General features: G+C 40.3%; 1 protein-coding gene across 1 annotated transcript in view; it reads left to right on the forward strand.

Moving 5' to 3' along the window:
* The window catches only part of ZNF277 (zinc finger protein 277), a 56,094-nt gene that overhangs the window by 614 nt on the left and 28,536 nt on the right, over positions 1 to 26,944 (forward strand). Inside the window, exons 2-4 of the mRNA XM_065048731.1 lie at positions 20,795 to 20,993; positions 24,396 to 24,484; positions 26,715 to 26,797. Of these exons, the coding sequence (XP_064904803.1) occupies positions 20,795 to 20,993; positions 24,396 to 24,484; positions 26,715 to 26,797 (371 nt within the window). The remainder of the gene's footprint in view (positions 1 to 20,794; positions 20,994 to 24,395; positions 24,485 to 26,714; positions 26,798 to 26,944) is intronic.

The following is a 26,944-nucleotide window of genomic DNA, read 5'->3' on the forward strand; positions in this document are numbered from 1 at the left end:
TACGCAGAGATAAAGAAAAGCAGATGGTGTACAGCAAGGAGCACAAATGGACTATCAAGAGTGACAGCCAGGGATAAGCTAGGCACCTTAAGCAGCAACAACAGCGAGGTCTCCATCCTCACTGAGAGGCCTGTATGTCTGTGCCCTTCTAGAAGCAGCTTAGCTAGAGCTCAGCTTAGGTAAACCTCAATAAATCCTCAGGCTGAACTGATCCTTGTTAGAGAGACCTGGGCGTTGTGAGGCAGGAGCAAAAGCTTGAGTTACATCTTCTGGCCCTGGGGGGAGGAACAGATGGAAAAAAGGGGAGAAACGCCAGTGGTAGGATGCTGCTCTGTGAGCCTCGCCAGGTACAGGCTGTCTCTAAGATGAGTATGTCTGTTTTTAAAAAAATAATCTCCAAACAAATCATTACTTTGAACCAGTAGCTAGAAATTTGAGGGGATGATTCAGTTTGAGCTGAACAAAAAAATTGTGTTTAATGTTTTCACATGTAAGAGAAGGACGTGGCTTTTTTTTTTTTTTTCCAATTCAGGCTGTCTTTTAGCTTCTACTGTCAAGTAATGTTGAATTTTTAAGCCACTGATAGTGTGAAGGACACAACATAAGGAAAAGTCATGAGCAAGCAGGCAGTTTCAAACCTAGAATTAGAACGTACTTATTCAATGCTTACCCTTCTAGTTGTCAAACTTTGGTAGCGAGTGATCTTTGTGTTCTTTCTCTAGTGTGTACTCTGCTTCTGTTCATAAAAGTAATATAACTTTATTTATGCTAGTAGTTAAAGCAGTACTCTTTTATGTGTTGCAGTGTGTTGGCATGATCCTCTCATACATGGAAAGCCAGACCCTTCTAGAGCACTTCCACACTAGTGTCATTGCACTCAGAGGCAAAGTTGTGCCATTTTAACTGTTGAAAAAACAGCTACTTTTGTCTGCACAAGTCTTTTACGTGAAACTGTGTATAGGTTTGTGGAGTAATACAGACAATGAGGTCACCCTGAGGTTTTTCTAGGTAATTCTCGTAAGGACATTGGCAGCAGTGTAAAAAAAAGTTTGTCCCATTGGAATTCAGAGACTTTTGCAGTTTTCCTATTAGTGAGTTCATTGAAAGGATTCATAAACTTTCAGTGTCTCTGCTCACAAACTCATTTTGCATCCCCTGGCAGATTCTTTGGAGTCTTTAAATGATTAAATGTATAAAAGTCACTATTGAAAATCAAAATAATGGGTGCCAGGCTAAATTAACTTCTACCCCAGCCTATAGACTTCCATGTACATCCAAGCTATTCCTGTCTCCATAAGAGGGCTGCCAACATGCTGGCTGGGAGTCATGAAATTCTGCCACAGCCTTTTAACTGCTGTCTGTCATGTTAACCATGACTGACTTCAGCATGTTTGTATTGGGCTCAGAGCCCATCTTTCTTCTTCTCTTAAACAAAGACAAGACTACCAAACAGCTAAAACAGCCTTTTCAAAATTATTCAGAGCCCAGTCATTTAGGGTAAATAGCTCTCACACTATAAATCACGTTGTCTTTGGGCAAAGAAAATACTTCACCCTAAAATTTATCATTTCCCTGTCTGTGAGCAAAATTCTTTAGGTTTCATTTCTACGAGGCTATTCGCTCTCGCAACATCTTGTAGTTGCATGTGCACTTGAGAATGTGTGTCACTTCTTTGGAGACTGTATATAGGAAAACTAAATAAAATACTTATCCTTGTCTTGCTGTTTCCTATTTACAAGGAAGCCTGTGCTTGTGTATTCTAATCCAGGACTGTGCTGCTTTTTAGTTAGTTCCCTCCAGCAGTCTTCACCGAGTGGCTTGTAATAAACATTTCATTGTCCACAGTACAGTTTGTTCAGGCTACATTAATTATGCTATAAATCAACATTTCTTACAGCATCTGTCAATGGATTTTAAAATGAGTTTTTTTCTGGAAGTGTGTCTTTTGTAGCTTCATTGGCAGTCTGATAGTTACGGTTTACTACTTGGGGTCGTAACGTGATCAAATGCTTTTTAATACCATGCTGCTGGAGTGTACCATGCCAGAGCACAGCATGTTATTCTTTGCATGTCTCTCTCTTGTGTCTCATTCTTAGCCCATTGTTTTACTGTGGAAAACTAACATTTAAGTGGTCTTGCACAAGTCTACCTTTTTTCATTGCTACCAAGAGGATACGTCAGAGAAAGTTGTTTTGTTCCTGATACTGCAAGCATCACTTCTTTAGCTCAACTCTGAGCTCCCTCTGTTAAGGATGCTGTGAGAGCCACTCAACCCAGTGGGCTCTGGGATCCAGGGGTTCCTCTTTCTTGGTCACTGAAAGCCAGCCCTGTGTCCTCTCAGACCTGAGAGCTTTCTCCATCGCAGCTGGTGGACGGAGCTGCTGCTGTTCCTGCCTGCAGGTCTGGCCAGCAGCAGCGCTGAGCATGCGTTCAGGAGACACATGCACAAACACGAAACTGAAATGGTTGGTCACACAGGCACCCGCAGAGCAATGCCTTTATCATGCCCTCGTAAACACTGACAATACTCACATAAACAAGCTTAGGGTAGCCCAGTCTTGTTCCTGTGTTCTGGTTGACCAGGATTGACATTCACTAGGGAAAATACAATTCCTCTTTAGATTTGCAGGCACTCCCGTATTCGCAGACCACTTGAATATCAATGTGGGCTCTCAGTCTGTTTAATATTCCTGGACCTTGGGCCTCTTGCCCAGCCACTGGCTCAGACACCAGCTCTTTCCAAGTGAGGGTCTCTTCCTGCTCACCGGCTGCTCCAGCTTGATAATCACTACCTGATGTATAACAAAATCTGGTGTTTCTGATGCTCTTGCCTGGGCCAGCTCAGCCTCACATGGTATCACTGATTCAGTTACCTCGACCCTGTGTGCCTTGCAAGATTTCGCTCCCCAAAAGGTCCCAACACCTAACACCCAATGCTTTGTGAAGTCCAGCAGCCTCTCAGTAACCCCCCTACTTATGTACCTGAAAGCGAGCCCTTCTTCACCATGTGCTCTCGGCAACTTTTTCCAGCATCTCACTCTGTCATTTATGTTCAGCTGTTTCTCATGTCCTGCCCAGTAGTTTTTCATATAGCTAAACCTCAGGCCAGGGCCCAGTCATTGTCCTGCATATCTTAGCACCATTTCTGCCTTGGTTTTGGTTTTGGCTCCCAGAAGTTGAGCTTGCTGTTTCATCACCGCACTCTCAGGGTATCCCTCCTGCTGCTCTGGCCTCTACCAGCCCGAGGTTTTGGTGGGCATTTTAGTTTCCAGTTAATTTTCTTCATAAACTTCATGATTTTCCCCAAGTAGCATGCAACAGAGCAAGAGGAAATGGCCTCAAGTTACATGGGGGAGGTTTAGATTGGATATTAGGATAAAAGGGTTGTCAGGCATTGGAACAGGCTGTCCAGGGCAGTGATTGAGTCACCATCCCTGGAGGTACTTAGAAGATGTGTAGTTGTGGCACTTAGGGACATGGTTTATTGGTGGACTTGGCAGTGCTAGGTTTATGGTTGGACTCAGTGATCTTAACAGCCTTTTCCAACCTAGATAATTCAGATGGCCCCGCTGAAGGGACAATTAAAGGGATTCCTGGGCAGTGGCACCTGGCCACTTAGGGCTCTTCCAGAAAGGAAAGTGCTTCTCTCACTCCCATTCTAATCCCCTTTCCCTGGGAGAGCCAGGCAGGGAGGGAAATGGCAACAGCAGCATTACTTGTGCTCTGCCCTGAAGCCACTGTTCGAGATTTGGAGGGCTAAGGAGGGTGGTACGTTTAAGTCCCATTTGGGATGTCAAAGACGGATCAGGATTGAAGCGCGTTAGTGAAAACAGACACCCTCACTGTCAGATTCAGAAGCACATCCACATTTGTGGATCGCTTGAATATTACCATGACCTCTAAACCCGTCTCTTACCCAGGATGCAACTTTCCTCCTATTTGCTAGCAAATCCCACTTGGTGTTGGCTATCAAAATGGATGCACACACTCACACTTGTCTCACATGTACCCCACAGTCATGGTTCCCTTGAATATTAGCAGTCTCTAAGTGCTGTGGCTGGACTTGCCAGGCCTCAGGTCTGCGCATGGCTGGACCTCAGGACCCTTGCCCAGCCATTGACTCAGACCTTGAGTGTTTGCAGATACAGGTTTTCTGCTCATTGTCTGCTCCGGTTTGAACCTTGCTAGCAAATTACACATACACGGACAATGCATACAGGGTTAAATTCACTAGGAAAACATAGACACACCATGGTCCCCCTACTTGCTGATCCCCGACCTGCAGACCTTGTGACCTGCAGCTGCTGGCTCTTAGGCCTTGCAACAGCATCACACATAGGATAGAGGGTGAATTACGTAAAATATTAAGAGGAAAGAATTTAGTAAGAAAAAAAGGATAGACCTTAGTGATCAGGTGCGGGGTTTGACCGGCTAAGTGTACCCACCAGCAGCCTGTTTAAATGCAACTGACCCTTTTTTACTCTTCATCCCAGCTTTGCAACGTTTGTTACTCCCTCATCCTTCCATTTCTTCCTTTGCCCCCTCCTCTGAATTTCCCATAATAAGATAAACATAATCCCAAGAACCTCTTTTGATAGCCCATAACAAGTTTCATGCAATTCCACAAACACCCTCAAAAATACTGTAATACATATGATAATCACGTTTCCCCTCCCTTATCAGTGACAAAGTTCAGGTTGAACCTGCTCAAGGTTGTTTCTGAGTAGTTCCTTTAATGGCATTAGTTCCTGTAGTGACCAAAGATGGCTTATTGTCTCTGTAATCACCTGCTCATTAATGTTTGTGTGTGTCTTTGTGTGTAATCTGCCACTTTCTTGTTATTTGTTAATTATTTTCTAGTGAATAGTCTTCAATGAAATAAAGGAATGACCCAGATGCTCTCCCATCCCACACATCCTTATACTACCCCTCCTAGGTAGGTCAGCCCCAAGTGAGTTATCTCCTTCCTCTTTGAACATCCACACCATGCCTGGTTGGGAACAGGGAGCTGCTGGCTGCAGGCTGCTGTGGGTGGAAACCCCAGCGAGGTGGTGGAGCAGCCATTGCCCCAAGCACACAGCTGGCCTTGTCCATTCATCCGAGTTTCTTCAGGCGTTGGCCTGATGGGATTACCCAGCCCACCCGTACCTCCCCATTTCTGTTTCATGGCTTAGAGGTTGGTATCCTTTTGGTACCCTTCCTTAAAGCCCCAGTCAGTCCCAAGTGTTCACAGACGTGGTTGCATCCTGAGTTGTTCCCCCACTGTGGGCTTCCACACATCTAGAATTCCACCAGTGATCCATTTATTGGGCTAAATCTATGCATTCAATGAAGGATTTCAAGACCTGGGGCTGCCACCCTACCATAAATTTTGGAGAGCAAAGAAGAGATTCCTTCTAGCAGTAGGCATTATGAGATTCATAAAGAATCTTGGTTTGACAGAGGCAAATCATTGTGAAATGAACATTCCGATGTGCACTAATTAATTCTGTAAGTGCAACACAGTTTATTTTAACATGATCACAAAACTTAATCTCCTAAAACAGTGTTATTTAAAATGTTTTAAGGACATTTGTTATGATTTTTAATTTAAAATGCAATATCATAGTAATTTTGAATGGTTACCTGATAAGCATATGGATGTTATGGAAGACTGGAAATTACCAAGTTACAGCTTGTAAAATAACCTTTTATGTGCTTCTGTGTTTGAAGAGTAAAAAGGCAAAACCCTTTCATGTAATGTTACAAGAAGATTTTAGTGTTTTTTCCCCTTCCACAGTACATTTCTAAAAAAAACCCTGATGATGAGAAAATATACAAGTGAAACGAATTATTTCATTAAATTATAGTAATGGATTAATAAAATAAGTAATGGATTGTATTGCTTGGTAGTACAAATCTGAGCTGCCTGTGATCCTGCCATAATTTTACAAATAATTATGTTACAAATGTGCACTGTATTTTATCTGAAGACAAATGGGTGTCCCCCACACCTCAGCATGAATATGTAGCTGCTGTTCACACAAGACACAGGACATGTTGTATTCTCCAAAAATACGCAATAAAGGCTCGCTGTTTGCTTTTCTCTGAATTCAGAAAACTTTTGTAGCTTAAAAAGAGAAGATGGATGGCCTTTATTAAATATAGTGTAACTGGCTACTAGTGGACATAGAGCTGCATTTAATTCCAGTAATCTATGCCAATTCTTGCGTGCTCAGTAGCAGGTAGAGGCTTTGATGCACAAATGAGCTACCAAGTCTCAGCTTCTCTGTATGCTACTATATACTAAATGGAGCTCTTTGAGAAGTAAGCTGTGTCAGGACACCTGGTGAACTTGTGCCTGTGGACCACAAAACAGGTTAGAACATGGCAACTTGTTTGCATAATAAAGCCTTCAAGTTAAGTGAAATTTCTTCTCAGGCCTCTGGTTACCTGCAGTGGAGCAACAGTGAGTGGTGGTTCATGAGCCTATGGATTGATGAAATCCATTAAACTGTCTTAGTATTAGCAAATACCTGATTCTGACCTGAAAGGCTTTCTCATTGCCTGAACACACAATAGATGTAGACATGCTTTATTTAGATGTAGCGATGTAGAGCAGGGAGGTATTACAAGTTTTTTTAATGTCTTAAGTGTGGCACAATGCCAGCATAGTTTGTTGTGCCTCTTGAAACACCCTGTTCAATGTTTTGGTTTGGTTTGTTTTCTCTTTACTGGGGAACACTGGTTTTCTGGAGGAGCACCAAACTGTCAGTCCTTGTAGCCAGTGATGTCTGCTGTAAGGTGTGCCTGTCATGTAAACAGGTGACAGAGTTCTCCCTTTGAGATATGAGCCAGCTTTGATAAAGGGATACAGGGCTTAAACTGGGATGTGCTTCTGGGAAGAGCAGACAGTAAGAAACAAAGCAAAGCACTTAAATATTATGAAATTACAAGCGTCCAGTATTTTAACTTCAGTTTAAGTGGAATTCTTTTCTGTCCAAACAGCCTTCATGTGCTTCCTTCCACCATGATCTATCTTTCAGCCCCTGCTAGAACTCTGTATCTTCATGTGAAAGTCTGCATCCTAAAACTACAATTGCTCCCAGACTCTCTCTGAGGCTTCTGCTTCATGTTCTCATCCACAAACTGCAGCTGACTGAAGCCAGGAGAAAAGCCTGAAAGCATTTGAATGCTTTTCTATGGACCTTTTAAAATAACTTTAAATATTGCTTCAATAAAAGCCCTGCAGAGTATGAGAAAGATCATGGCATTGAAGAACTGGGAGGGAAAAATGGGGTTAGTTTTGCGCAACTTCAAAGCAAGCCTGTGCTTGTGAAGAATTGGGCACATCATCCTGCCCAGGGTATCACTGAAGTCAGGGGTGCGCATATGTGAAAGCACGGGTTCTTTGCAGAATTGTTGTCTCAAGTCATCAGTAATTAATTACAGTCACTCGAAAGGAAAAATCTAGTGTCCAATGACCTGATAATTGTTGAATTAAATAATGTATTTAAAACATTAAAGCAGAGTAACCAGGCTGAAACTGCACTGCTTAGCTTGCTATGTAGTGTGCAAATTTTTGAAAGAGGCCAAACTGCTAAACAGTAGGGTTAGGTAATTTGGAGGTGTGCAAGTAGTTTTCCTCAGTAAGAATATGCCAGATACTACGTAAGAGTACAAATGTAATAATGCATGTGGCTATTTATACAATACAGTTTCATGTCAGGGAGCTTCTCTGCCTCACTTAGTAGGGCAGTAGACTTATACCCTGTGGTATAAGCAACAACACTTTTTTGCTGTACATATGTGGAGTGCTCAAACTACTCTGTACAGAAGTAGTTCCCACAGATGATACTTTGATTGTGGTGCAAAGCCAAGTGTGCTGAACTGGAGTCTTTACTGATTTTTCAAAACGTGCTACATGTTATGGCAGCCAAATTGTAATTATGAAGTTAATGAAAAGGGCATTGTGTTTGGCCTGTGTTTGTTCTCTGATTATAAAGGATTTTGGATCATCAGTGTACAGCAGTAGCTGTCAAGTTGTAATGTTTTGGCACTATAGGGAATGGTATAGTTGCAAGTCTGATGTCTGATCATTGGTATCAAGGCCTGGTTTCTCAGCATGTAATTCCATGTTCACTGCTTGTTTGCCACTCTATCGTAATATTTTGCTATAGCAGACCTGTAAATGAGAAATTGTAGTAGATGTAGTACATGTGGCTTCAGTGATCCAAAACTCTCAGATGCCTGTCAGTTCTTAGTAATATATTTAAATTTGGTTTCTTGAGCTTGCCTTTTGATTTTTTTGCCTCATGTTTTCACTGGGCCATCTCTTCCAAATGGTCTTTCTTCCACTTTATTGTATTTTTATCTGATTTTTATGACTGACAGATTTATGACTCCCATTTGTCCTCAGTGGCTCCAGCCCCAAGGAGTAGCTGCTCCTGTTCCATGCCCTGTGTAGTAGTAGCAGGTTAAAACCTTTCTCTTTATCTCTCTGGTATAGGAGGTTTGTAACTGGCTATGCCATCTGTTTCAAACTTACAGGCTGGTTTACATTAACATATAATAATGCACAGTAGATAAAGACACTTGGTGCTGCTGTCCCTGCAACTATATTGCATGGTTTGGCATTTTTGCCCTGGATTATGTGTAGTCAGCCTTCCCGCACCAAACGGCTTCAACGTGCAGATGTTTCACAGCTGTCTGAAGCAGTACCCCTTGATTTAGACCCACACGTCTCTTCTAGGGGTTGGGATGCATTTCGTACACATCTGGGCTTTGGGTGAATCTGGTTCACGTGCACCAAAACTGCTCTCTGAGCCAGCCAGTGTGTAAAGCAGCTGGAGGATGATGAGGGGCTGCAGGACTTGGGAGAGTCAGAGCTGTGCAGAGAGGTGCAAGAAGAGGGACAGGGCTGGTGGGCAGCACAGAGACACATGGCGGAGCATCCCGAGATTCAGGACTGCTGCCAAAGTGGGTGGCATGTGTCCCAGGTCAGCCCTGGCAGCACCGTGGTGGGAGTGCACAAGACTCACAGCATGAAAACAGGAATGGTTATGGAAGAAATGCATGCAAGAATAAGTGATACTGCTGTCACCAGCGCATTCTGCTAGCATTTGTCTTGACCAGTGTGTCAGCACTGAATTTTATTATGACTCAGTAATGCATGAATAAATGAGACAGAGCTTTTTCTCTGAAGGCTGGTATGTAACAGAAAACATCCTGCTTGAGGCTTTAATTTGATTTTGTCTTATATGGGATGAAAACATGCAGCCTGTGTTATTACTGTACTGATTTAATGTTCAGGAGTCTGCATATATTTATGCAGTTAGCAAAATGTTTCCTGAAAAACATAAACAGCTTTTATCACTGATTCTAACATTCTAATTCTGTTTCTTAAAGAAATTAACTTCTATTATTTTATCATCCATGTCCATGAGCTACATTAGCAATATCAGTTAGTAAGTGTATATCATACTTAAGAAGTCAAGACCTGTGTTATATGCTTAATGAATGTGTGAAGGACAAGATAAATAAGCCCAGTAGCACAAAAATACTTACTTCAAATTGTGGGACAAAGTCAGACTATGCTCATAGAAATTTGATATAGCCTGCTGTGTTATGTCCCTTTGATATGCAAGACGTTAGTATTTAAGCTCTGACTCAAAAATACTTGCTTCTGAAATTAGTTTTCAAAAACTTATTTATAAAGAGTATAAATAGTGGTTTATTTGAAATACAGTCCAAGCTTTGTTTTCCTGACCTAAGATATCAGGCTGAACTACGTTGATCCACATCACTGCACACTCTAATGAACTGTCCTTTTCAGCCATTATTTTTTCCAGTTTGAATACAAATTTATGGAGGTTTGATTCTAAAAGTAGAAGCAACTCCTTTTGCTGCTCTCCATCTGGAAAAGCTCCCGTTCACTGAGAAAGCAGCAACAGGCCACAGGGCTTCTAATACCACGGGGCCTCTTCTTCATGCTAATTCTTCATTAAGTACAAAATTTGGTTGAACAATTCAGCCTTGAAGGCTTTCTGAGTGTCAGGAAACTCTGTCAGAATACCTGAGAGTGATTTCAACCTGTTCTGTCAGTATGAAACCCACATACATCAAGTTCCCAGAAATGGGACTTCTCAGGTTGCACCTTGAGGTTAGCTCTAATTTACATGAGTCTGAAAAAAATTAAAGTGACATTTAAAATGAAAATTTCACACTATTTGTAGTTGTTTTTCTCAAATAGTTGCCTTTTTCAGGGAACGTCTACCAGTGGAAAAGAGTTAGAAACCCCCTTGATACAAACATTTTAGTCAGAAGCATGGTAAAAATTCCTGCCAAAATGACATGGAGATGTCTCTTAGGAATGGACAGCAGGCTTTAGGGTTTTTATGGAAAATCACACAGCCTTTCTTTTAGCCACAGAATGTAAAGCAATCTTTTAAAAAGACCACTAGGCAGTCCTTTTAACATCAAGAGCATCAACATGCTTGGTAGTTGAATTCCGTTAAACAAAAAGGACAGGTGACAAGAGAAAACATAAGGAAAATCCTTGTGGTAAAGAATTACTTATCTCTACTAAATAATGGCAACAACAAGTAGAGAGTAAGCTAACACGTTTTACGTAGTACTGCTGGATATTAGGCTTAGTACCATAGTTGCTAAAGGCACTACAAAGATAAATCGTAGCAATGAAGAAGGATTACTGTCCTCATTAAACATCTAAGACCTTCCTTGTGGAAGGTCAGGCCCACAGTAAATGGAACCTAAGACAGGCCTATTCCAGCCTCCTAATGTTTGCAGAGGAGTCAGCAGGACAGTGGCAGTGCTAACATACACGAGAATGATACGCCTTTGTATTTAATAGCAAGTTAAACATAAAAAATTACTAATTTTTATTAATTAGATTTGGGTGATAAGTACGAAAGAAGAGCCTAAATGATCGCTTTTGTTCTTCCATGTCAAATTCTTGTGTTGGATATTTTCTTCCTCTTCTTTGTAACTAAGCATTCTGAGATTCAGGCTACATAATTATCTTGTTATTTTTTTCAGATAATAGGGTAAGGTTTAATCATTGCTTCTTAATCCCTGATTTCAGTACATAACATGGATCTCAGCTCTTCATGTCTAGCGGGTTGTATCATCACACTAATCAAGAAAAGATTGGTATTGTTTACCTCAAAAAATATCTTTGTTGTTGAAGTGACCTATTATTCTGGAGATCAGTATAATAATTCATACAAGCCTAAATGATTCATAAATATCAATTTTTAAAATTAAACATCTAAGTACAGAGAAAATGTCAGGAGAGACCACTGAGTATTGAATACCACTTTGGAATCATCTTGATTTGCTTTATTGCTTCTCTGTTGAAAAAAAAAGCATAGATAAATGTAGTTCTTTATAGATTGTTTACATAAGTAAAATGTTTGCACAAATAAATGTTTGTAGAAATAACTATGGAGACTGCAACTAAAACAGCATCCAAAGCCAAAATTCAGGAAAGGAGAAGCTTTGGGGAGGTCGTGTGACAAAGGTAAAGACAAACAAGTGTTCTTGGGAGGAGAGGGCTGGAGGATGTAGGGAGATGGGTGGCTGGTGGTGTAGCTGCTACACACGCCACATCTGTGCTGCGGGGGTTTGGGTAGCGGGCAGAGAACAGAGGGAGAAGTAGAAAGAAACAAGAATTAAGTTTTATGGCAAATTGCATAAAGTAATTAAAATGAACATGTTTTTCTGATTGCTCTCACACCCCTGAGGAGACCTGAGTGCTGGAAGTGTTCAGAGGAGGAAGACTCTGGTAAGAGCATCCCGCAGGAGTGGGCAGAGTGGGGTCAGGAAGGACGCTGTAGCCACAGGTGTGGAAGACCAGTCTGCTGAAACGGAACGTGTTTTGACCATGGGAGGAATAAAGAACTGTGTACTTGTTACAGTGCAGCTTATAGGGAACAGGAACTGTCCATCCTGCAAGTCCAGAGCAGCACCCACAGGGGAGGGACACAACACGAGTAAATCCTAAGGCACCTCCAAAGGAATCAGTGGAATCTATTGATTGGCGAAAGTGAATGAGAGTGGGTGTATTGTAGCTCAGGAGATATTTTTAAGATGTTGCTGAAATCAAGAAAGTACCTGCTGTAGGCAAAGCCGTTCTGCTAATAATTAATTAATTATTAGCCCATCACGTGGGTTGGCACTTGTGGGAATTACTGTTGCTGCTGATTGTTTAATTCTGAATTTTGAACAGTGAGGGTGGGGAAAAAAAAAGGTAAAACATACCTACGTTCTTTTGGTAATTCAGGTAAGACGTTTTCCTAGTTTTGCTAAGAGTAGAAATTGGCTTTGTATTTTTAGTACAACACAGATACTCCTGCTATACTGCCATTTCACCCTCTAGGTGTTTTGTAAACAGAAATGCTGCTAATTGTGCTTAACAACATCCATAAGAAATCAGAGTAGCTCTAAAGGATATAATAAAATTATTCAAAATTTCATTCTGAATTAGATAAATATCATTTCATAATTGTGACCAAGATAACAAACCCTGCGTTCAGTTGTGCTAATGTGGGTCCATGCCCTTTACCCAGAAATGAGGTGTTATGTGGCTCTGAGCACTTAAATATTGTTGGAATTCTTATTAAGGTCACTTTCATCCATGTACGTGTGTCCTTCTGAATGTGCGAACAGCGGTTTTGCTCTGGTCTTTATTTTTATTGATAAAGAATTTTCTCTTTCTGGGCTTAAGCAGAACAATGACAAGCAGTGGCATATACCTGCTGGTGAACGGGGCAATAATGTAGACTATTATTTAAGCATGATCTTATTGGCAAACACATTGGTTTTGTTTTATTAAAATTCCAAGACTTCACGTTTTTATTATTCACTTTCCCACTCCTTCTATTCACTTGTATTCTGATGCCTGTGCTCCGGTACCCATAGCAACACTTGTTAATGCTAATGAAACTGCAACATCCTAAGCTCCCCGACAGAGCAGCCCTGTTAAATATGGCTATTAAGCACAGTTGTATTTCTGTTAGTTCCAGCTCCCAGCAGACACCTGCTCTATAGAATCTCTGTCCTGAGATATTAGGATTTGGTAACTCACAGCTTTTCTTAAAACTGTCATTTGACAGGAGTAAAATTCTCATATTCCCAGATAGTGGATGCTACAGAATATGTAGAGCTTCTGTAAAACTGATGAGGTTTAGCTGTAGGATTAAGGACTCTCTTGAAGTGCTCATTTGCATTCAATGAAAAACTAGGCAGGGTTGAGAGTGACTGATCTTGGAGGAAGCTACAAGATGTGCTGTCTGTTAGAGCACATGGGCATTTTAACTACATATCGTTTACAGTATGTTAACAAGCAGAAGTAATAGCTAAATAATTCCTCATGAACTCAGACTCAATGATAATTCGACTTAATAAAAGTACTTGAGTGCTTTAAAATATATAGAGGTAGGAAAATGTTACGTACATTGATTCTTCTTTCACTAAGGAATATATTTGCATGTGGTGTTGGCAAGGATGATGACAGGATGCTTTATTTCCATTATTCTGAGTTTTGGTTTTGAATACTGTTTATTTGGCAAGTCATTAGTCATTCGACTTTCATACTCTAGAAAACAAAGGAAAAATCCTGTAATCAGTGTAAAATCTCTTCCAAGAATATGACCACAGATTAGGGAATGCTGCTGTGCCAACAAATAGATGCTGCAGTGCCAAGGCTGCGAAACAGGGAAGCTGTCGTGTATATTTCAAGTGTCAAGCCAGTGCTTCTCATATTCTTTTTGTTATAGCTCAAAAAAACTTCAATAGTAGACAAAGCTTTAAAACTACTCATTTCCCAAAGAGTTTTGAATGCAGCAATTTTTTTTTGCACAGAATTACCTGTAGGACTCCAGCTTGTTTCCCTGATGTATCATATCTGGGGCTTTGGTAATTTTGATAACTGAATGGTTTTGCCATGTAATCAGTGTGAGCCTGGGGGAGGGTGCTCAGCCTTTCTGTTTTCCAGTCGGCATCTGTTATGCTGTTAGTGTCAGTGCCAGGTTTGCTAGGTGTCTTTTGTTTTCCTGTCATTCTCTCTCCCCTTTGTTCTCTACATGTCGGCAAACCTCAGTCTTTTACTCATTGTTTAGACTCCTTTATTTGTCTGTGTATCTTTGTTGTGTTCATTTTTGGTTTAGGATCATTTCAAGTTCTTGTGCTAATCTCCTCATAATATTAACCATCTGTATTAATGAGATAATAAACCAGACTTGTTAGTAATGAATTGATTCATTCAACTACTGGATTTAATTAGAAAGACACTTAACATTCCAGCAGATGTTCTTATTTTGTTTCATTGTCCTTGTGTTACCAACAGTGGGCTTATAAATATATACTCTGCATGTTTGTTTTTACACCAAACACTCTTCAACCTGAAGCCTTGTTGTTGTGCCATAAACTGCAAAAAATTACATGAAACCTGTTAATATGTGTCTTAAGCCAATTTGTATGAATTCTTCTTCCATAATTTCATTGCTCAGTCTACATGCAGTCTTGCATCTTCAGAGTATTCTTCATCTGATAATAAAATGCTTGATGTTTTTAAAACTACTTAGATTTCTTCTTCCCTAGTTAAAACACCTTGTCTTTGGACTTATCTCCTTTCCTTCTGGGTCCATGACTCTCATTCCTCTGTATCTGCTGGCAAAGCTTCAAACAGAAGGGTGTGAGTGCCCCGTCCTCAGCATTCCCTCTGTGCAGGCGGATTTGGGGGGTCCCTGGCTCAGGGTGCTGGTTGCCTGCCCGAGGGCTCTGCCTCTCCCTGGGCCCTGGCATTGCAGTCACAGCTGCAGGTTCCTCTCCAGGGCCAAGCCCTGTGATTGATGGGTTGTAACAGTGAAGTTACTTCATTGATCTGAACCTCGGTATCTCCACTTTCCATTTAGAGAATGTAATTTATGCAGCAGTGTCCAACTTGTCCCCAGATCTACTCAGAGCAGATAGTTCAGGTGTGCAACCAAGAACTGAGCACAACAGCTCACATTTATTGTGTTATATATATGCCTGCGCTGACAACAGCAGCTTTTGCAAAATGAAGCCAGCACTGGATGTCCTTGCTAGGAAGCACAGTGATAAAATAATAGTGTTTTCTTTTTCTTTGTTTGTAATTCTTTTGAAGGAACCTTGCACACTGTATAGGGCATGTTTTTGGTAAAATTACATGGAACAGCTGAGGCTGTTAATCTGAGAAGAAAGGAGGAAGCTGAGATGAGAAGGGGAAGGTCCTGTTTCATCTTTCTGCTTCTTGCTGTGCGCTGTCCTTAGGTTGCTCTTGCACTTGATGGACTCTTCTGTGAGCATTTTCAGCATTATTGAGCAAAATGAAAGAAGTGAGTAGTTCAGTCTGCTTAAAGAGCTGAATTGACTCATCAAAGGATTTGGCAAGCATAGGAGCCAGCACAAGCAGAAGGGCAATAGGAGATGGTTAAGAGTGGTAGGATAAGGTGGAGAAATGCAGGATAACAAGACATCACTTCGTGGTGGCAGAAAGCTGTTGCACTGGCTAAACCATCTCTGAGAACTTTGCCTTTCACAACTCATCCTCATATGCTGAACCTTACCTTCCTTTTCTTTCTGATACTCACATCTATTGTGTTGGCCATAAAATTACATGGCATATTGCTTTGTGGTAATTGCATGTGTGATTGTGCGGGTAGAGTACATTGTCTGTACTGCTATCATCTGCATTATAACTGTGTGGGTGGAACGTTTACTTAATGTGCAAACGAACAGTAGTTTAGAGTTGAGAATAATTGTGTTTGAAACTAAAAATGTTCCAGTAAGGAAAATGAATCCATTTCAAGCCTGTTGCTTCATTAGCTGTGAAAATCAACTAGTCTATATTATAAAAACACTTAAAATAAAGCCATATAATTTCTATAACAGGCAGCCTTTTTTTCATTTTCTTTTATCAGTGTTGTAGTGATGTGTAGAGTTCCAGTGCTGGAATCAGGATTCCATTGCACTAGGTATCCTATGGACGCTTTTAGTGAAAAACAGTGCTTATTCTAGTTTTGAAAGTAATTGTGTAATCCAAATTGTTTTCTATGCCAATTCATTGTTGAATGTCTTCAGAGTATTCATTTCATCTTCCCCTGAAAAAACAGGTATACTTTTCCATCTCTGTTTTCAAAGAATATATTCCTCTAGTCCCTTCTTCCTACTAATCTGCATCTTTTAGCTCTGATTTAGCTGTAGAAGACCACAATTTTATCTGTCAAAAGTTGAACAACGTGGTGTCAACTGTCAACTCTGTGAATGAGAGATATTTTCTTGGTTCCTGAGTTCGGTGGGCTTTCTGTGAAACCTTTTGGATACCTGTTTGCGTAACAGTTGTGCTGTTTTTCCATTAGGCAGAGGAGGAAAACTCGGTGGTGACAGGATGATTTGGCAGAAACGTAATGGATGGAATTTATAGGTTTCTGTTCTCATATGGACCTAGGTCCTTTGCTGTTCACCACAAACACAAATAGGAAGGGCGTTAGCTGATAAATTTTGCTGTTAACACGCTTGTTTGGTTGGTTGGTTGGTTGGTTGTTTTTTTTCCCGAGTGGTAAGTGGGACAGCCAAATGAAGCATTGCAAAAGCATCTTATGATATCTGAGTGAACTGGACAAAAAAAGTGCTATTCAGCATTAACAAATCCAGAGTAACACACATGGGAGTGAACACAAAGAATATGTCCACGGTCTTGTACATTAACACCTGATTCACAGCTTCTCTGAGAGTTTGAAATCACTGAAGATAGTTTAGTGGTTAATTCAATGATCCTAAAACCAAGTAAAATGGTAGGAATAAAAGAGAAATAGAGAAGAAGTTGAGGAAAAAGTGCGCTTAGTTATAAACCCATTTTCTTCCACACTTGAGGCATTTTCAAACTATCCACCCCCCACCTCAGTACGTGAAGAAGGTTAAAGAAGACCTGGCCGAGAGCTGAACAAGGGCAACAAGGAATGGAAGGCCATTACAGAATGTGAAATGTTGCTGCAGGTCTTTGTAGGTGTTAAAGATGAACAATTTCAAACAGTGCTGAAACAAATCCATGCAAAAAAGGAAAGCCGCACAGTGCCATTAAACTGAGATGCATGTGCAGCCGCTGACGTAAGCTCTCCACCCTCAGATTTCTGGAAGACTATGCTATTTATGTGGTGACTGATTGTTTACCCTATTTTTATACCACTTTCCTAGGTAATTGCTTCTTGTCACTGTCAGACAGGGCACTTGCACTAGACAGGTGTTTAATCTAACCCTGTGAAGTCATTCTTGTGGCAGTAGATTTTAAGAGAAAAGGCTCGCTGCTTTTCCTTCATTTTCAAGGGCCCCTACAGGTGGAGTCCTGCTGGAGTCCAAGGACTCCATCTGAGTGGTTTTATTTCCCTGTTAGCCCTTAGCTGTGCTTTAGCTAGCAGCTTTTCTTCTGTACCTGTGGCCACTCTTCTCCAAATATAGCATCAAAATTAGCTGCTTTTGCAGAGATTTCAATAATATGCTTGGTTTTATTTCTCCTATTTTGATGGTTATGTTCCGTGTTAGTCCATTACGTTCTACACTAAAGGCTGTGCATCTTTGTTCAGCTCTGTGCATTTATTCTCTTGTTCAGTGTTTTTTGCAGCAGATGAGTGCAAAGATATTTTCATGGATTCTTTTTTTTCCCTTACCTCCTCCCTTAAGTGCCTTTGGAATAAGTTGCATAAGCTTCTACAATTGCCACACTGGTCTGGTAGTCTGTATATAGGTTCTTCTCTTTTAGTATTAGCTATTCTCTCTGGGCAGCAAGCAAATCTTCACCCCAGTTTGTTCTTTTCTGCAACTCACCACTGCAGTTAAAGATTAATAGCTCTGTTCTTCCAAACCAAACAATTCCTATTCCTGAGTACTAATGCTAAATAACTACATTGGCTCCTTGTCTGTGTTGAGTAGCAGTTCCTGTCATACACACATATCTTCTGAAAGCAGGTTTAGGTGAGACAGGTAAGCACTTGTTTATTTGGACTTCTAAATGTTTAAATAGGTTATTGCAAGAGACCTAAGCCAAAAATGAACAGAAAGCAGTGTAGATGCTTATTGGGCACAGCTGAACTGACTGACGCAGTATCTTCTTAGTTCTCTTGGCATCAGTGAGAGTCTGCAATTACAAAGGAAGTTATGTTGCTCTACTTCTCTCAGTAAACATGTTTTAATGATTCTTCAGGCTACAAACTAATACTGACTATAAGAAGGCACAAACTTAGAGCTTTACAGGTAACATCAGTTTAGCTTGGGAGAGCCGACACTTTCATGAGAATTGGTCTAGTACTTGGTGTAGTAGCTGCTGATCTTAAAGTAGGAAAAAATGGAGCAATTTATACAATGCCAGTGTAATAAAGAAATACCTGGGGGAAGGGAATGGGCTGAACTGCAGGTAAAATTATGAGAGGAAGAATGTTGGATTGTAAATAGCAGTTGTATTGCTCCAGGTGATGCTGTGGTCTTGGTGCTGCCATTTCTCTGCGCTGCTGAGTTTTACAGGATAAACTTAACTCAGCGTAACCTGACCATCGGTCTTCAGCCAAGTCACTGCCTTTCCAGGAAGTTTTATTTTTCAGATGGCATAAGTAGAAGCAGTTGTGCAGGCCAGATATGTTGTTCCAGCATGGAACTGATGAAGCTGCATTTCCTATGGTTCTGTACCCTTTCCCACCTCTGGGTCCCAGTAGCCCCAGCTTACTCTGTGTCCCCTGCCCTGTGGCACTGCTCAGACATGCTGGGCAGCCACTGCTGAGCGCAGGTGTGATGGGTGGCAGAGCCCTGTTCCCCTATCCGGGCCTCATCTTGCTTTACCCAAAATTCTTCACAGAACTTTTAGGAGTTTCCCACGTCCATCTCTCAACTGCAGCCCATCTTTGGTTGTTTCCAAGTCTTGGTGGAGGATGGTGGGGAGCGCTGCTTCGTGAGCTAATTTTCCTAGGAAAAAAACCTAAATAGCTATTATTTTAAAAATTATTTTTCCATTTTTCTATGTGGACATGTTATCAAATTATCAGATTTGGTGTGCTTGCCAATATACAATATATACAGGTGAATTTTGTAGGGTGAAAATCATCATACATTGATTCTTCTATCTGATAAATATTGTTAATTAAACTTCATTTAACTTTACACATTTTATAATTCCTTTGTGACAAAATAATAGGTTTGGGAGAAAGCCTTTTTATTAATTCTTTAGATATCTTCAGAAACCGAAACCCAGGAGGTTCTGTTTGAACATCAAGAAACACCTTTTTAAACACCTTTTTCACTGTCAGGGTGACCGAGGATGCTGTGGAGTCTCCATCCTTGGAGATACTCAAAGTCCATCAGGACGGGGTCCTGGGCAGCTGGCCTCAGGTGGCCCTGCCTGAGCAGGGGGAATTGGACCAGATGATCTCCTGAGGTACCTTCCAACCTCAGCCATTCTGTGATTCTGCAAGATTTTATTTCTTTACAAAGGTGTTCATGTCACTGCAGGAAAACAGAGGCATGGAGTTTATTCTACTGCTGCCCAAGTTAACGTCATATCACAAGAGTCAAGGAGACCCATGATGTTTTCTTTTAAGTTTTCATCCTCAGAGCACAGGAACTATTGGGGAGCTTTTTCTGTTTGCTTTTACTCTCCTTTTGCTATCCAAAACTGATGTAGCTGAAATTGACGAGAGATATTGAAATTGGCATTTTGTTCCCAAGGTAAGCCTTACTAAAGACTGAGATACAATTTGATTGGAAAATGAATACCATGGCTTATTTCCAGACAGCTGAAATTTGGTTAGGCTGATGGGGCCAGCTGCTGGAATCTGTTGGTCACATAGTGCTTCTTAATGAATTTTGCTAATTTATACCAGTGGAAGAGCTTATGAGTTTACACTGCTGTTGTTTAAAATGGGGGCACACACATATACCTTGGATCAGTCTGCTTGTTTGCTATACTACTGCACTTCTGTGCAGTGCGCCCACTTGTTGAGCTGCAAACAGCCACAAACCTCGAGAACATCAGCCAGTGTCTCACCTCTGTGTGCTGTCATTTGAGCAACCTGTGTCTGACTGGTGGAGCATAAAACTAACACGGGCCGTTGACTTTTCCACATGATGCACGGTTGGTCTTTCCTCAGTATCTATACAATTGGGAAGTGTTTTGCTGGATATAAGTTTCCCTGTGATGGGAATCTTTATAGAGAATGGTCTTTTACTTTGTCACAGAACAGTGAGATGCTAATGGTAAAAAATAAAAAAAGGCAAGACAAATGTATACAGACCTTCAAGAGTCTATCAGAAAATGATAGAAGTATTGTGCAATAAATAAAAGTGTAGTTAGGAGAAATGAATATGCAAAACACTTTCTGCTATGCAGTCTAAAGCCTCCCTGATAGCATGAGGAATGTGGCAAAGAGAGTAGCTTCATGCATAGCAACAGGTAGAGTAGGTAGTGAGAGAAGAAAAGTAGATTTCTCATCATAAAATTACCTTTAGTATAATATTGATAATAACCGGAGCACTTGTGTCTGTCTGGCTCGGTGTCAGCTTGGAGTTTCAGCCAGAGCAGACACTTCAGGACTGTCATGTGTTGACCTCCCACTGTCCTGCTTGGAAATGATGCGGCCTGCTCGCTTCCAAGCACCTTGTTGCTGGAGTGATCTGTGCAACAAAACTGGGACCCAACCAGACAGACTTTACATGTACTGCCTGAAAGTACACCAAGTGATGTAGATTTATTCACTTAGTCAACATTCATTATTCTTTTTATTTGTTTTAGATACAGAGTGTATTTTGGAGCCTCTATCTCTGCCAGAAAGTCCAGGTGGTGTTGCTGCTGTAGAAGGATCTCCCTATGTGCCTTGTATATTCTGCAAAGAATGCTATGTCTTAGCAGAACAAGACCAGCTCCTGAAGCACATGATTATTGAACACAAGCTCGTCATAGCAGATATGAAACTGGTTGCAGATTTTAGAAGGTAAGGGTTATATTGTTTAAAATGAGTGTGTATGTGCGCAGATATTACAGAAAGCTTCAGAAAACTAGAGATCATATTTTTAAAATATTTCTAAAAGCAGTAGGGTGTTGTGGGAGGATTTTTATTACTTTTTTGATGACCTTTTGTTGCTGGCTTGTAAGGTTGTTTTCCCATTCCTCTCCCATCCCCCACCCCCTAGATGTTGCTGGGACCAGGGGACTCGATATTAGAATACAGGGCAATTCCTGTGTTTGTCATTCTTTAACATACCCTAGCGACTTCTCAGGTTCTGTCACTAATCAACAAGTTGCGTACAAGCTAGAAAGCTGTTTGTTACGTAAATTCTAGACAATCAACTCTCCTAATTTTGAGTTTTATTTTTATAAGACAAGACTATTTCTACTACTGTACAATGTCCTAAAGCTGTGTATTGTATGCAGAAGCTGCTCAGTATAGAATCTCACATTCTGGGATGAAATTCAGATGCCCTATTTTAAGGATGCCAGTACTTCCCCATAGAAAGCACATTTAATCCTCAATTATACTTTACAGTACTGTGATCTACACACAACTGTGACTCCGTCTACAGCTGTGTCATTGATCATCTCAGCGGGGTCACACTTGGCTTTCACTCTCATTACTTCCTCCAGTAGCTGGCACAGCACCAGCTGGATTGGAGCTTCAGAGACTGGGCACTTGCTTGGCATTTTCCTTCACATAGCAATGTATGGACCAGGCAGTAGCCTAGACAGAACCTGGCACTTTGTAGATAGTCCTGCTGCAGTGTTTAAATGTTAGTTGGATAATTTCTCAACTGAAAGCAGTTTTCTGGTAGGTCTTCTGTGATTAGGTACTTAGCCAAAGCAAATAACTTGTGGCTATCAAGATGGGGAAAAAAAGAAACTTTAAGATGAAATTTAGGAAGAGAAATGTAAGACACATAAATCCCTATTCAGGTGTATGAGCTTAAGGTTGCTTAAAATTGAAAACTGATACTTGTTTTTGTTTGGTTTTATGCTGAAAGCAGGCAGAACAAGAATGCAATGTTCTTTGGAGATAATGCCAGTTTCCTCAGATAAATAAAGGGATCAGAGCTGTTCGGTCGTGGGCTGCCAGTTTAAGTGTGCTTGGGGGATTATTCTGCATTAATAGAAATGTATTTTAAAATCACCTGTTCAAGAAAATGTCCATTTAGGTTATTTTTGCTGCTAATGCAATTGGAAGGTAGCCAAACCTTATAGAAAGTGGCCCCAGGATGTAAAATGATGGAGCTGTTACTGTGAAGTGTGCCTTCTCTTATCTGCTGTCCTGAACATCAGTAAAATAGTGTAATACTGTGCACAAAAAAAGGAGGTATGCTCTGAGGTACTAAACTGAAGTGTGGAAAATACAGAGAAACAACTTTGAAAACATAGGGGTTTTTTTATACTTAGCAATGAGTTACGATCAGTCTTAGGAATGCATTTCTTGACAGAGCTACAAGTGGGGAACTCAGAGAAGAGCAATGCTAATGGAAAACTTTTTTTTTTAAAAAAAACCCAACCAAACAAATCAAAACAAAACAAAAAACCTTGGAGGAATAAAGACAAGTTGGCATTAGGGCAAGAGAGAGAGATAAGGGGAATAAGCTTATACTGCATGACTGGTTGTGATCACTCATGTACACTAACCACTCATTCTCTCTCCCTAGAAAAATGGCAAGGCATTGACTTTATTTGGTCATTGATTATTTGGGTTAAGTCTTATGATATGAAATCCCTTAACAGTAAACTTCATGGAACAGGCAGTTATGGTTAGGTGAGTTTGAACAGTATTCATTTATTTCAGTGTAGGGGACAGGCTAAATGACATCTTGAAATCCCTTCATTTGCACATTTGCCTCCTATATGCTCAAGGAAGGCTTATTCTGGAAGACTTGCTGTTCTGTGTAGCAGCAAGACTGTTCTGTTGTGCATTATAGACACTGCAGTAGGTGGGGAACAACAAACCACTCACCTCTCACTGACACCTAATGGTGCCTCTGAGGGAGCTTCGCTGCGCGTGTTGGGTTCCCTGTGCTCAGCTGGCTGCTGTTCCGCAGGTTAATCCTCTGCGTGCCAAAGCAGAAACAAACATGTGCTGATCCCTTGGCTGCTGCAGTTGAAGTCCTCATACAGTAAGATAGATGGTAGAGATAATATGAACCACCATGGGATGTGATAGCTGTGGCAAGTAAACCTTTAGATTGCACAAGTATTAAAAGTTACAACTGTTTAGAAATATCCTCATAATAATGATATCTGATTTTTTTATTATTATTTTCCTAATAAGATGGCATGTCAATGGATAGCTGTTATTGCATAATTAGCCTTTACATTAGCGATTCTCACGTGATTTCTATCATACACATAAGTATAAATATAAGCATATACTTAGGTACTCTCTGATTTATTTTCTTTTATACTAAGTTTCTGAATAATTAGCACAAGGACTGCTTGGTTCCCTTCATCATATAATTGAAGGTGATTTCTTCTTGGTTAGACAGAATCACAGAATCACAGAATCGACTGGGTTGGAAAAGACCTCAGAGATCATCGAGTCCAACCCTTGGTCCAACTCTAGTCCGTTTACTAGATCATGGCACTAAGTGCCATGTCCAATCTCAGTTTAAAAACCTCCAGGGACGGCGAGTCCACTACCTCCCTGGGCAGGCCATTCCAATGCCTGACCACTCTCTCTGTAGTACAGTAGCTTCTAGTTCAGTGGGAACCTATTCCCAGTTGGGATCTGGTAATGCTGCTGGTAATGATAGTACAGGAATGTTTTGAAACAACTGTAGCTGATGAGTTAAACCTTCAAGATATGTTTAGGGCTTTCCTTACTCTGACTGCTATCCCACCCCCAAGGTGTCTGGGGATTTCATTTTTCTGTCTTTCTAGTTGTCTGGCAAGCTACAGTTTCCACTGTTAACTCCACAGGAGACCTGCCAAAACCTCATTTTTGACAAGTTGATACTTATACCGAGTTTCAGATCCCTGCCTGCATCTTGCAGAACACAGAGCACGATATTTTGGGAATTTTGGAGTACTCTGTAGTATATTTTTTCAGTAAAGATGCATCTGAGTGGCACTTCTGTCTGAAGATGTGAATAGGTCACAGTGTTTATGTAAAGCTTAATGCAAATATGTCTTATTGAGTTCTTCACTTTGACAGGATAGTTAAACCCAGTTTTAATGAAGCTGAACAAATTTAATGAATTGGAAAACTAGATTAAAGGAAGAGAACACTGAGACAGGGATTAAGAAAAAACTCAAAGATCTCTTAAGATTTTAGATAATGGAAAAAGCAAGATCCTATCAACTGTTTAATAAACTTTTTCTGATGTTTCCTTTTTCACTGATCATCTCCATCTTATGTTTAAAGATACATCTTATACTGGAAGAAGCGGTTTGCAGAACAGCCCATCACAGACTTCTGTAGTGTGATAAGAACAAATTCAGAAGCTCCATTAGGTAAGTACGCTGCTTGTTTACTCTCTGTTGGCCAGATCATGTGATAATTTCTGGCATATGTTGGTGCTTTAATCAGCCAAGTGTGAAGTAATCTGACACTAGAAAACCACAGAAGTGATATTTAACTCTTAACCACATATTTAAACTTACCTTCCCCAAGGATTGCAACACGTGCTTCGGCACTATGCTAAGGGAAGATGAGCTCAATAGATGCTTGGCGCTGCCGAATCATGGTCACTTGCAAATCGAGGCCTAGAAGCAGTGCTGTTTTCATTGTAGCTGGTGAAGCTTTGGTACCCACTGCAAAAATAATTGGAGACTGTCTTTCCAGAAATGTGGAGATACATCCCCAGAGAGGTGTCTTTTCCAACTTCACACCATCTACCAACCCACTGATGCTGCTGGCACAGCAGGGCCACAATCTCCCTTCCTTTCCTTCACCACACTGCTTACTGCTCCAAGAGTATTAGGAAGCAATATCTTCATAGTGGGGTTACAAAAACTGCCATTTTTTGGACTCTAACACAAGACCAAAGAGCACACTTCACAGTTCTCCGGCACTGGCACAGTGGGACATTCCATCACAGGGACAGTGATGACTGTGCAAACAAAGTGTTTTTCTCAGAAGTAGCTGATGCATTTATTTGGCTTCCCCTTTTCTGACAGAAGGATATAATTTACCTAAAAGCAGATAAGAGAACATTAGGGCTTTTCTGCATCTTTTATCCTCTGTGGAGAGCTTAAAAAAAGGAAGAAATGCATGCAGCCAGTGTCAGAGATGGGTGGAAGGTGAAAACTGAATAAAAAATGGATGAAAATAAATTGTTTTAATTGTTCAAATTAATTTAAAAAAAAAAGTCCTAGAAAATGTGGAAATCGCTCCAAAGACCATAATTTCTCTCACATTTGTATGTTTTTGTTTTGCTTGAAAATTGCAAATCAAGCCCCTAAATGCCAGAGCATGCTAGAATTGTAAACTATCAATAGCCCTTCCAAAGGACAATGAGAATACTTTGTTATTTGTTTGTTAACAAACCTTTTTTTTTTAAAATGGCTAGCTCTTTTAAATTCCATAGCTCATAAATCAGGGGGGTTATCTTCACATGGACTTCTGTTTTAAAAGATGGGAAAGGCTGAAATCTAGCAAGTTTAATATTATAAAAGATTTAATAATAGTCACTTCAGTTCACCAACCACATGACACTTTGATTAATAAATGAGTTAATTTCAAATGAAAAATATTTTTGTGTATCTGTATTTTCTTTCATGCTGAGTAATTTTAATGTAATTCATTTTAATAAGATTTGTTTTATTAATAAATTGGATATGAACATAAACAGTAAAAAAGTTAGTAAACAAAATGTGGGTAAAACACATAATTAGGACGTAAATTAGGCAAGTCTCAATGTGTGTTGCCGAACAGTTGTGGTGCATATCTGCAGGTGGAACAAGATCTGATGGTAAAAGGTGATGTGATCGGTCAGGGTAAGGGTAGGGTAGTATCACAGAATCACAGAATAGTTTGGGTTGGAAGGGACCTCTAAAGGTCATTTAGTCCAACCCCCTGCAATAAGCGGGAACATCTGCAACTAGATCAGGTTGCTCAGAGCCCCGTCCAGCCTGGCCTTGAATGTCTCCAGGGATGGGGCATCTACCACCTCTCTGGGAAACCTGGGCCAGTGATTGCCACCCTCATTGTAAAAAAATTCTTCCTTATTTCTAGTCTGAATCTCCCCTCCTTTACTGTAAAACCATTACCCTTTGTCTTATCGTAACAGGACCTGCTAAGAAGTCTGTGCCCAGATAACTACTGAAAACTGCCAGTTACTTAGGGAAATAACTGAAAATCCCGCATGCAAGATAAAATTAAAGGTGGTTTCATGTTTCTTTGATGCTGACTTCATACTGTAACCAACATAAATGATAAAAATTGCTTTATGACTTCAGAAGAACTATGATAAAAAAGAATAAATTTGGTAGTGGGGAAAACCTATGCAAGACTTTTGTCTTTGTACTGCAATATAAATGAGGTACAGGTCTTATAAATATTTATACACAAATATTTTAGCATGTTTAATTAAATTATGAAATTAAAATAACTGACTTTCATAGATTAAAAAATACCTTTTCTTCTTAATACATGCCAAAGGTTTAGCAAATTACATGGCAGTAATATTCAAAGCACCTGCAACTTCCCATCTCTTATCCACACTTCCTAATCTCTTAACAGAAGAACAGGACAATTATTTTCTTCTATGTGATGTTTTACCAGAAGACAGATTACTTAGAGAACAGCTTCAGCAGGAGAGACTGGTAAGAAATTACTGCTGTTTCATTTTTTGAGGTTAACAGTGCTGTAGTGTAATATATGGTAACTTAGTGGGCACTTTAAAGTGAAAGTATTTTTTGCTAGACTGCAAAATTCTTATTTTTTTTATATATATATTTTTAAGCTCATTT

The sequence above is a fragment of the Columba livia genome, chromosome 1 (genome assembly GCF_036013475.1).
Source record: "Columba livia isolate bColLiv1 breed racing homer chromosome 1, bColLiv1.pat.W.v2, whole genome shotgun sequence".
Classification (NCBI taxonomy): Eukaryota; Metazoa; Chordata; class Aves; order Columbiformes; family Columbidae; genus Columba; species Columba livia.